At 44.9% G+C, this 12669-nt stretch overlaps 1 protein-coding gene across 1 annotated transcript; it reads left to right on the top strand.

Annotated features, from left to right (window-relative positions):
* Positions 1-935: 935 nt before the first annotated feature.
* On the top strand, positions 936-11960 carry GOLT1A (golgi transport 1A). Its single transcript, XM_084853229.1, has 5 exons — positions 936-1066; positions 3037-3128; positions 4076-4254; positions 6182-6245; positions 8639-11960. The coding sequence occupies exons 1-5, from the start codon at positions 1042-1044 to the stop codon at positions 8675-8677; spliced, it is 399 nt and encodes a 132-aa protein (XP_084709355.1). The 5' UTR covers positions 936-1041; the 3' UTR covers positions 8678-11960.
* The last annotated feature ends 709 nt before the right edge of the window (positions 11961-12669 follow it).

Here is a 12669-nt window from a genome sequence, read left to right as displayed (position 1 = left end):
ACTATTTTAAATAACTGGGAGTCAGAAAACCTTGCCCATCTGCCAGAAATCACCCAGAGGACTACCAATAGGTCCAGATCTACCTTCTGCCTAGCCCTCCCCTTCCAATGTTCCATAAAATGTGAATTCGCAGCTGCTTACCAGTGATGTCCTATAACATCAAGGTGGCCACTTATGCATCACCAAAAAAGAGGACAAATATGAATTTGCATTAAAATTGCATGTGCAAATGTGTGTGTATAGGTGCAAATTTAGAAATAAATTGCTATAATTTAAATCGAAATACGATCCATCTCACTATAGTGGGGAAGATTGTGGCCAGGTGACTTTGCATGCCTGCTCCGTCTGCTGTCCAGGTGCTAACTCTGGATGGGCAACTTCAAAGCCCCTGCTCCCCTTCTTATAATTTATCTTTAAATAGGGCTTGGACTGGACAGCGGGGATCTTCGGCTAGAGGACAGTCCTCTGACAGCTCTTCAAAAAGAGGACTGTCCTCTATAACATAGGACACATGGCCACCCTACATCCCATACTTAACAGCAGCAAGTAGGAAAAGCAGGAAGGGAAACAGCCCTCTGAGGGTATCACAAAAAGGCAGGGCTAACACGAGGATGTGCATTCATTCCTCTAAGCCGCACAAGTACTCCCATAATTAACATTGTCTTTTTCGTGGCAATTTTTTAAATGCCTTGCAGTTTGGCTCAGAGTAACCATTTTCTCTTGATAAACACATCTACTACATACCAGTTGCTGCTCTCAGCTCCCTCATGCAGACCCAGGAGAAGAGAAGGCACAAGCGATGTTACTGCGTCTGCCCTGCCCTGCTTGGAGACTCCAGAATGACAGCGCAGTTACCTTTAAGAGGCGTCTCCCCTGCTCAGAGGTTAATGATTTGCAGGGTGACGCAGAAAGGGCTAAAGGCCTTTCCAAGGTTCACCAGCTGGGAAATATGTGGAAGTGTCAGCATCCTCCTCACCCCTCCGTATCCTGACACACATGCACCTGAACATCTAGATCCCTTCTTGGCCTACAGCAGCAAAGATGATGGAGATCACAGAGATCCAGAGTGAGTATGAACATCTTCCCCAGCCTGTGGGGTAGAAGTTACTTATTCATATATCTGTGGTGTTGAGTAAACTCAGGAAGAATAACTGGGCCTGGCCAGGGCTTCTCTTCACCAGCTCAGCTCCTCTTTTACATTATGTCACCACAACCTCTACTCCCAGTGTTACACTGGTGACTGCTTCATTGGCATATTCTTATTTTTGTTTTCCTAAAGGTTAGAGAATGTGCTCTTGGGAAAGAAACTAAATGCACCTCTTTGCCTTTGTTCCCAGAGGACAAGACTCAGATGTTTTCAGTTTAATCTTTAATGGACATTGGTGGGTTCCACCCAAGAGGTAGTGCACCCCTAGGAAAGGCCAACAGAGGGTGCTGTAGGATCACACTGAGGCATTAGCAGAGTACCAGGGAGAGGGGAGAAATTCGTTCAGTTCGCATTTTAATGCGAACTTTTAATGCGAACTTACCAAATTCTTGGTAAGTTCATTTTAATGCGAACTTGCCAAATTCGCACTTCTCAAACCTACCCATGAACTGGAACACACTGATACAGCGACATGTGGACTTTTCCAAATGTTGCAAAGCAGTTCAAAAATGCAAAAAAAATGTGCAGAGAAATGCACAGAAAAATGCCCATGCTGGATGGGGCAGGGTGGGGGTGGAGGGGAAATGCACACAAAGGTGTGTATAACAAGGGAAAGTGTGCACAAAAATGGGTTATATTAGGGGACATTGCTTAATGTGTATCTTTCGCAAAGTATGTACAAAATGCATATATATTTAAGAAATATGCACGGGAATTCACAAACTAATGCAGAAATGGGATGGAACAAATGTAAATGTTAGAAAAATGAGAGGCTGAGCTTAATCGAACTTGACAGGTGCAGCCATCCCTACAGACTGCACACCTGAAGTAGCGAGGCCTGAATCCAAGGGAGCGAGGCCTGCATATAATCGGCGGAGCTTTTGGTTGGGCATGTGTTCACTGCCTGCCAGCGTGTTCCCCAGCAGGATCCTTCCACAAGTGCCCATCATCATCATCATGCAAAGGAACACGATCTGTGTGGGAACAAGAAACAGGACAATCAAATAAGTCACCCCACATCGATATTTGATTCTGACAGGCACGGGTGGAAGCTTCTCTAGCCTTTCTGCTAAACACCAGCCAGCCCACACCATTCCTTAGTGTTCTCTGGCAATAGCTCATGCTGGCAAATGTGAGCTTTACCAAATGATGATTCGAAAACAAATTCCATTGGTTTTGAATAAGGGAGCCAGTTCCAGGTCTTGGGGGGCCCTTGGGCAAGATACTCTCAGTGGGCTGCCCTCCCTCAGTGAGTCTACCTTCTTACCAGCATTGTCACCAGCTCCTCCTCCTCTTCCTCAGCACAGCTACCTCCAACTTGCTTGCCAGGCAGAGAGCCAATGAGCAAGTAGGCAGTGGCATCTACCGCTCCTCCTTCACACTATGACCGTTGTCTGGGCCAGAACAGGAGGAAGGTGGACAAACACATTGCAGTGGTGAAGAGGAGGAGCGGATCCAAGGGACCCTTGTCATTTGGCGCTCGGCTGGGGTGGGGGCCCTCAGCAGGTGCCCGGTCATGCCAACTCTTGATGCCAGCCCTGAATGGAGCTGTGCCTGAAGTTGAGAAAGGATGGATGGCTAGATGGATGGATGGCAAACTCAAGGCTCAAAACCATTTCTCCCCTGGTCATTTGCTGCATTCAGTGCCTTTCCTTTACGGTTGCTGTTGCATTTAATTTGATGCTCACGGAATCGGCTCTCAGTGGTTGGTTCTGCAGATTACTCAGTGTGATATCTTCATACATTCAGCTCCTCTCTGGTTGAGGGACTGATAGAGAAGCTGTGAAAGGAACTGAGCCATGCTCCATGATGGCCAGGCAAATAGAATACACATCTTTTATCCTTTGTGTCTGCTGAAATTCTGATTACATCCATTTCATCTGTTGCAGAGATTGGTGTGGGACTCGTTGGCTTTGGGATATTCTTCCTCCTTTTTGGAGTGATGCTGTACATGGACTCAGTGCTTCTGGCCTTTGGAAATGTAAGTTTCCCCAAGGCACATAATAAGCTTTTGTGTGTGGTCACACAAAATATTAGGCTGGTTTGTATGAAAGACCCCAAAGCTTCAGTAGATCATTTTAAGGATCACCAAGTGTACTTTATAAAGAATGGGCACTTAAAGAACTTATGCACTAATGCTAAGCACATTTACTTGGAGGAAAGTTCTATTTACATTAATGGGGCACTTGATTCCAAGAAAATGGGTGCAGTCTTGAGCTTTTAACTGCAAGAGGAGAGCTAGCCATCTTAGCCCGTCACAGAATTCAGGCCAGTGCACCATGCACTGCCCAGTATGGGAGGATGCAGGGGGATGGGTGTGGGGCACTAACTCAGCTGAGGAAGGCAGTGTTGCAACAGCATGCTGCACATGGCCAGCAGCTCTCTGTGTCAACAGTGAGGAAGCTGAAGCATTCCTTCTAGACTCAGAAAAGGGGCACAATGCAGCCAATATTCTCCTTCCCCTCTGATAACAAAAGATAAAGGATTATTGAAGGGGATTATGTTCATCCATGGGAATTCAGCCTTCACAGCCAACACCCCTAAGAGATCATATTATACAGAGCTGTTGCCTGTGATACATTCTAACAAGCCTGAATCACCTGAAGAGGGTCTTTTCAGTGGTGGCAGCCCAACTGTGGAATGCCCCTCCCACAGAGGCTAACCTGGCACCTAAGTTGTGGTCTTTGGGGCACCAGGCAAAGACCTTTTGATTTTCCCAGGCTTTTAGTGTGTTTTTAGATCTTTCTGCTGCTACTGGCTTTTACTCTGGTTTTTATTTTGGTTTTATTATGTTCTTGCATTTTATGGTTTTAAGTTTTGTTTTGTGAACCACCCAGCAAGCTTTGGCTATTAGGCGATATAAATAATAATAAATAATACATTCAAAATTTAAAAAATCACATTGAGGATTGTCCTTCTCCTCCCTAGATCCTGTTCCTCTCTGGCCTGGCCATTATCATTGGACTAAGAAGAACCTTTGGATTCTTCTTCCAGAAGCAGAAGCTTAAGGGGACCAGTTTCTTTCTGGGAGGCATACTCATCGTCCTGCTGAGGTGGCCAATCTTGGGCATGCTGCTGGAGACCTATGGTTTCATAAACCTCTTCAGGTGATTAATCCAACTCAAGGCACAATGCTTCCATGGGACGCTGTGTAGACACAGGTGTCAGGTTCAGGCCAAGGTTATAGGTAGCTGCACCTGAATGCAGACTTGAGGCTTTTCTACATGAGGCTTTTAACCTGCACCTTTACTGAGGCTTCTGCTTCCTGATTCTTTGCAGGATTAAGATACTTTCCTTTACACATGGTTTTTTCCCAGTGTAAAAAACCTTTTCTTTTTCTGTCTTTCTATATGTTTCATTACACAGCCACTAGATGACACCGTGGTATAGCAAAATTGCACAAATACAGGACAGTCTCATGCCACAATTTCTAAATAATACCAGACTTTCCTCAATCTAAAAAAAAAAACAAGGGAAATGGTTGCAAAGAGCGGGAGAGGCCCTGGAGGATGGTAACATCATGTAAAGGACCTGCAAACTACCATGAGTGAGCAATCATTAGCACACAGTACAAGCCTCATGTAGAAAGGCTCTTGAACTCTCCAACTTCTCATACCTGTAATTCATGGGTGGGGAACCTCTTTCAGTTTCAGAGCCAAATTTTGGAGAAGCTCTCAGGGGCTGCATTCCAGTGGTAGTGGGACTGAGAGCGAAGGGGGTAAAGCCAAATTACCAAAAATGCCAGCATATTTTTAGCTTAAAGCTCCTACTGCCCATAACTAACCCTTAGGTGAAGCATTTCAACTTTTTAGAATGGGGGAAAACTTGCACAAAAGACAGGGGAAATGGGAGGGGGTCCAGGGGATGGTCAGAATTGTCAACCAGCACCGGCCTGCCATGAGGTGTGGGAAGCTGAAGCACTCCATGTGTTTGGACTGTGGGGACTGGAAACACTTATTCAGCACAACCCCCACCAGTGGAGGCTGGTGGCTCAGATGTCAGTGGGGTGGTGAATCCGCTCTGGATTTCAGTCAGAACCCGTCCAAACTCTAAAGGAGCTATCCAAGGTGCGAAGCACACCTTGGATAGCTCCTTTAGAGTTCGGACGGGTTCTGACTGAAATTTAGAGCGGATTCACCACCCCACTGACATCTGAGCCACCAGCCTCCACTGACCCCCAACCCTCCCATATTAAGACCATCCTAGCGTAGGGAGATCTGTGACTGGATCCCCTGTCTCTGTAAATCAGGGGTGGGCGACTTCGGAGGGTCTGGGGATCAAACTGCCACTCCTGGCACCCAAGCCAGGCCACCACCACCCAAAAATCTCTCTCTCTCTCACACACACACACACACACACACACACACTGATGTTAATTGAGGCTTCTTTCTTTCTTTCTTTCTTTCTTTCTTCCTTCCTTCCTTCCTTCCTTCCTTCCTTCCTTTCTTTCTTTCTTTAAAAAAAAACAACCCATGGGGGTGGGGGAGAAAGAATTTCAGGAAAAAAACAAGTGGGGGAAGGTGAACCCTCCCCTCCCAGTGTGTGCTGGTCCTGATCCAAATCATGGCTGTGTGCAGTTACACTAAAGAAAGCTGTCAGGCTCAGTTACACACCACGCAGCTAATGTGCAATGTGCAATTTAGCCCTCAGACGCTACAAGTAGAAGGGGTGTATGGGTGGGACCAGTTGAACACTCCTCTCTCCCACAGATTACCCTCCTTCAGCCCCTCTCCCCAGGGACGTTTGTCTCAGCCAGGATCACTTCTGGTTCTGGAGCCTCAGTTGGGAGAAAAGCCCCTGGGGAAAGGAGCAACGGGGACATATGCTATGAGCAGAGGAGAGGGTTTAGCACTTCTCACACATATTCTCCTCTTGCATTTTAAATCAGATCACGCACGTGCACGCACGCACGCACCCTTTCTATGAAGTTGGGGCAGTTCCGTATTTAAACACACTGAACTGATGCTGTCACATCTAGTTCCTTTCCAGATTATCATTTTCAGCAGTGATTAACAAAACCTTCTTTGTCTTCAGGAGTTTTTTCCCAGTTGCCTTTGGATTTCTGGGATCCATTGTAAATATCCCATTTTTGAGCAAGGTAATGAAAACTTCGGGGATTCATGTTATCCTATAGGGAAAGGAGGATTCTAGCTGGGTGGTTTCGTAAAGAAGCTTGCAAGTATAGTTACACAGTAAAGGTACAAAGTCAGCTAGTCAGACATTCCAGCTATTGTAAACTAAGGGAATTTCTACACCAGCCTAAAATCCTGCATTTAAAATGGGGCTTTCCGCTTCCATTTTAAATGCAGGATCGCAACTGATTCCCTTTACACATGCGTCCTTCTCTGTAGATGGCTGTTCCCATTGTGTTATGTTTCCGTGAAGAGGCATTACACATGCTCCAGGTTCAGCGATACTTGCTCCTGGGTTCTTGCCCCTTTCCCTCCCCTTGCACATTACTGGTGGATGGGGACCAACACGCGGACAGCCCTCCCCCGATCTCCCCGGGCCCTGCCTCCCTCTTCCATGCTTTTGGCCAGTCCCTGCCGCTCAGCCCCTCCGATCCTCCTCTGCTCTGCCATCCCCCCTGCCACTATGCACTGCCGCTCTGCCACCCTGTTTTGAACAGGCAGGCTGAAAATGGCAAGGAGCCAAATTGGCTCAGGCGCAGGAAGGCTGAATGCCCATCAGACCTTTGTCACCGCCTTCGACATCATGACCACACCCCCAACAACCACACTCAGCATGCTAGGGGAGAAATACACAGGGAGGACATGGCGCTCCATCTGCACATATCTGGAGAAATACCCCATTTTTTCCGTTTGAGGAGAACATGGGATAGGTGGGAGGAAATAGTGGAATAATGACTGGACAATTATGACATCATGTAGTGGACCCACAAAATTCAGTGAGTGAGCAACCATGAATGTGCAATAAACTTGAGGTGTAGAGATCCCCCATGAGCCTTTCTAGATGCCACTTTTCATTGCTGCATTTAATTCTTCTTTTGTCTAAATGCAAAGCAATGTACACTCATGCAGTTCAGCAGAGAACAATTTGGAGGGAGGGAGAGAGGGAAAGAGGGAGGGAGAGAGGGAAGGAAAGAGAGAAGGAGAGAGAGAGAGAGAGAGAGAGAGAGAGAGAGAGAGAAAGAAAGAAAGAAAGAAAGAAAGAAAGAAAGAGAAAGAAAGAAAGAAAATGACATAGTGAGGCTTTAGGGGAGGAGGGAGCCATTTTCAAAAAAGTTCAAAGTTGACAGCCTTGTCCACATAACATGTCCATGGATATGAACATATGGATCCCACTTGCTGGCGTGGTCTCCTGCATTCAGCAGAAGATCTGAATAGTCTGTGTGCATGCAAGTTATGCACACACAGGTCTCTCTGCATGTAGTGGGAGCCCTGCAAAAGGCTGGTTCTTTGATCATGTGTACAGAGCCTATATATGTACAGTTGCACATATATTGGCTCTGTTCAGATCTAAAGCTGAAGGTGTCAAGATCAGGGGTAAGGTGAATGGGTATAATGCAACCCACACCCTCATGCATTCATATCCACAGATACGTCTTGTGAAAAGGGTTTCTTTGAGTGCTCATGATAGACTTGCATAGCAGGAGGTTCTCCTAGAAAAAAGGGTTTCACAATAATGCTTACTTTGGTAGGAGAGCGTTGCTGGTGATCGAATCTATAGGTGTCTGTGAAACTCATGCAACATAAGACTTTACAACATTCAGAATTAGACTGGAAGCCCTGGTTATGTGTATGTAGCATTTACCCAGCAGCTTGCTATACTAGTTCAGGAAACATGTAATTTGGAATTACTGATTTCCCTGCAATCTAACTGGTGAAAAGACATTTGGATGCAGTTTACATGATGAGCTAGTTTGGAACACATCCTCTGTCTGCACAGCCCTTGCGCCAGCCCAGTGTATTCCTAGCATGAAAGTCCTGACTTTGAAAGCACTTAAAAGTGCTTGTCCCATGAGCCAAAGCCTCCTCTCAGTCTGAACCTGTTCCTTTCCAGGTGGTGATAGTTCTGGTGGACATTAGGAAACTGAGTAATGACAGTTCAAAGCTTTCCCTAACTGATGCAGAGCCAGGCTCACCCAAGAAAACCTCTTCACCAAACGAACAGTGCTATCCACCAGGCGCTATTCAAATGGATGGGAGTTTTCTTATTTCAAAAGCAGGGAGAGTATCCATTATGTGTGGTGACGTTAGCTGTGAAAGCAGAACTGTTACTGATTCCATCCAGCAAATTCTACCATGTATCTGACTTTGTCACTTTCATTCCATTGTATAATCCAGGGGTAGGCAACTCAGTTGCCCTCCAGATAATTTTGGATGACAACTCCCATAATCCCTCACTGTTGGGTCAATGCTGGTTGGGGCTTATGGGAGTTGTAATCCAAAATCTGGAGAGCATCAGGTTGCCTACCCCTGGTATAATTCTTTAGAGAAGACTGATTGGTAAGATGATTTCTTGTTGCAGCTGTTGCAGAAACTTGGAGACTCCAGCTCCATGGTGTAGCGTGAATGAATGGACTGTTACCAGAGACGACTTCCTCTCCTACAAGAAAAGAGATTTTTAAAAAATGAATAGCCTGTTGTCTTTACAGTGGTATATCATGTAGCCCTCAGTTCATACCTTTAATGTCCCTTTGTGATCACCTGTAGGAGCATGTAAGGTTTGGCAGGTTCTTATCCCAGCAGAAATTGCCTGGAGTAGGGGTTGACTGTATGAGTGGTTACAATTGTACAAAGGGTAGGGGTCTCACATTCAGGTGCTGGTTCGTACACTGGCAGGTTCATGCCCTCCTGCAGGTGACCCTGCTGGGGCTTTTAAATGTATGAACAGTGGCTGAGTGAGCAATGAGCATCAGTACCTGGACACATCCCCATCTGCCACAAAAGATTCCTAATGACAAACCCTACCTTTAGGACTTGTTGCCAAATTGCTCCCAGAAAGACACATCTGACTTCACCTTTCTGACAGCTGCAGTGGAGTGGGTAAGAGACGTGCCCAGCTTCTTTCACTCACTTGATGTACACCAGCTTTCTCCCAACCTGGTGCCCTCCAGATGTTTTGGACTTCAACTCTCATCAGCCCTGCCAGCATGGCCAATGGTCAGGAATGCTGGGAGTTGTAGTCTAAAACATCTGGAAGACACCAGGTTGGGGAAGGCTGGTGTACACACTGATTTCTTTTGTCCCTTGTAGCATGTGGTCAAACAAGTTCCGTAGGTTTCTGAAGCCCTATGAAAACCTGAAAACCCTGTTTAGCAGTGATAACAGTGGGATAAGTGCATGCCCCAAAAGCAACAGTATCCCAGTTCACATAAAGCGACAACCCTTGGGTTGTTGGGGCCATGTGGGAGCAAGCAAGCATGCTGCCTCTCACTTGCCACTTTGCATCCAGTTTTGCAAACAACCCAGGAATGCCCCATTCCTGGGTTGTTCAGTGGGATGTCTGAACTCGACACTCTGGGCTGTTGAGAGGAAAACAACCCGGAGTTTTAATCCATGGTTTGTTGTTGGCTTAAAACTCTGGGTTGCTTCCCCCTCAACAACGGAGTTGTTTGAGAAAGTGGATGCAAAATGGAAGCAACTAGTGCACAGAAGGCAGCACACTCACTTTCTGTAGTGCAGCCCCACCTATTCATGGGTTAAACAACCCATGATTTGGCATTACATGCAAACCAGATCAATGCCTCTTTCATACCACCTTCAACTCTCTGCAATCTCCAGCCAAAGGATACACTAGAATAAAGGCATAGGAAGACCTAGGAAACGTAGAATTAGACACAGTACATCAGAAAATTTGGAATTACAGAGACTAACTGAACTGCTTTAAAAGGAAAAAAATCCATTTCAAAGGAGTGCTTTGAATGCTGGAACACTTTCACAATTTGTCTTCCCTCTCTGTGCAAATTCAGACTGGAAGGGAAAAATATGGGGATGTGAAGTGTTATTCTGGGTTTTCCGTCTGTTTCAGAATTTCCAACAAAAAGATTGTATGGGGGCAGGTTTTCAAAATAATGTGTGACTTGCACACACAAACACCACAACCTCAAGTTTGGAAAAGAACCCTATGTTTTATTTAACAAAACACAAACATGTTTAATTATATGAAATAAACAATCTGTATCAAAATGTCATTGATACTCGTATGTTTTGCTGCACATTGCAAATAGCAGTTCCGAGAAGGCAAATTCAGTTTGGAAAAAGCAGTATTGGGGTGGGTGGGGAGGATGGAATACATGCATATAAATGTATCATCATGTATATAAATCTGCCAGTTTGAGGTTAACATGTCATGTGTCTGACACAGTGGACAGTGTCCTCAAAAGCATATGCCAGAATAAATTTGTTAGCCTTTAAGGTGTCACAAGACTCTTTGTTGTTTTTACTGCAACAGACTAACACGCCTACCCCTCTGGAAATTGTTACAAATATTGATAATCCAAATATCAATTAAACAACAAAATCCTACTATTACAATCAAACCACTAAAACATGACAATAATAACCTATCAGAGAGGCATGGAAACAAACAAGTCAGGAGCCAAACACTTGTGAAACCAAAAAGGTCTTTTAACTTAAATTTAAAAACTATTCACAGTGGGGGCTGTTTGCACCTCCCCTAAGAGAGGGCCCACAAACAGGGGGCCAACACTGAAAAGGCCCTGTCTTACATCCCCACCCTCTTCACCTCCTTTATGTGCTCTTAATAAGCAATTCCCTCCAGTTATAGGGTTGGGAAAGATCCATGACCCAAACCCTGGAAAACTGCTGCCAGTCTCCTAACTGTACTAGGTCTCATTCTGTATTACACTGTGGGGATTTATTCCGAAGACAAGAAGAGGAGAGGATGAATGCAGGGGTAGCAGAGAAGTGCTCTTGTGAGATGTATCTTAGTCCAATACTCTTATCGCCTCTGCTATCACCTGTAGCCAGAAAAGGGAGTGCTCACAGACTGCTTTCTCCATAGCAGCATTAATGACTAAAGGGCATCCGTATGCAGCTTGCAGCGCTAGTAGTTCAGTGAATTACTACAAAACTAAATGTGGAGGGAAGTGGACAAGCCAAATATTTAGAGAAGGACCCCCTGCTTTTTGCTTGAAAGTGTTTATGCTGCAGAAGACACATATGCTCAAGATGTTAAAAGAACCCAGTTAGAAAACTCACCGCTAGGATTAACATCCACCTTCAGGAAAAAATATCTCCACTGTTAGCCCTCCTGGAGATGTTTTTATATATGGGAAAAGCCCAGGAATTAATTTGGTGTGGTTTATTTGTTAAAAATATTCGCTGCTTCAATGCCTGAGTGTAACTCTTTTTTTTACCCAGATCTGAGAGGAGCATTCTACTGCATCCACCTTAGCTACCTGGTGAGCTTTATTTGGAGTCAAGCTGATGGATGTTTTTGAAAATAAAGGGGAAATGCCAGTAAGATGCACCATTAACATTATCCTTTACCTTACTCCCCAAAGTATATACCCTGATTGATATCAGTTGGGATAGTGGGCTCTCTAGATCCATGCCAAAGTGCCACCCGAGGTTTTATTAATCTGCTACTGAAGAAGACTATCCAGTTGAAACACATTTGGCAAACAGCAGTGTTTATTTTCATTGGTTTGCCCTGGTAAATTGATACCATTTGTAGTTTATAACAAGGTGATGAGGCATCGTGTCTGTCCTTCAATAATTATTGTACACTATTGTGGCTCTGGAAGTTGCTCAGGTTTTGTACTAATTGTTCTGTGCTTGTATTTCTGTTGTACATTTTTATTAATGGTTTTATAAACTATTTTATTGCCAAAGTATTGTGATTTCTGTGTAAAATTTCAGCTTTTCCCTGATTCTTTATTTCTCTTTACTGGGGAGTACATCCAATGGAAATTGATAGGCTACCAAGTGTGTATAGGATTGCAGCCTTAAAAACAGGAGATACATTGGGCCAATTCACATGATCAAGCAGCCCACCATGGCTTATTTAAGCCATGGCTGTGGCATGTGTAGGCAGCCATTTTGAATATTCAAGCTGCGACCGTGTCTTGTCATGTCATCCAAATCCAGTGAGGGTTAAAAACCATGTAAAACCTATGGGCTGTTTTAGGGTTGTAGGTGGTTTGTTAGCCATGCCAGCAACCCACCGTCACCAGGTTCAGACAACACAACACGTCATGGTTGCAGTTTGAATATTCAAAATGGCTGCCTGCGTCTGCCGCAACCCACCATGGCTGTGGTGATCGTGCGAACAAGGTCACTGTGTGAATGCCAGTCTTACTATACCTAGGCAAAAATATATCTACCCAAATGGGTTTCGAGAGAGAAAACAGAGAGACTAATGCAGAAGGGGTGCTTTAGCATACATTTTATAAGGAAAGAGTGAAGGGTGTGTGTGTTCAAATCAGGGCAAGAAAGAGGTGCTATATTTTCCACTCTTGCTAATCAATCTTACTGTACTGGTTCCAAAGGAATCCAATCAATTTATACCAATCAATGAGGCTCAGCTGCAAA

The sequence above is a fragment of the Heloderma suspectum genome, chromosome 4, assembly GCF_057233095.1.
Source record: "Heloderma suspectum isolate Gila_16-S chromosome 4, 16-S_ref, whole genome shotgun sequence".
Classification (NCBI taxonomy): Eukaryota; Metazoa; Chordata; class Lepidosauria; order Squamata; family Helodermatidae; genus Heloderma; species Heloderma suspectum.
Note: the sequence above shows the minus strand (reverse complement) of the source record. Positions and strands in the feature narration are given on the sequence as shown.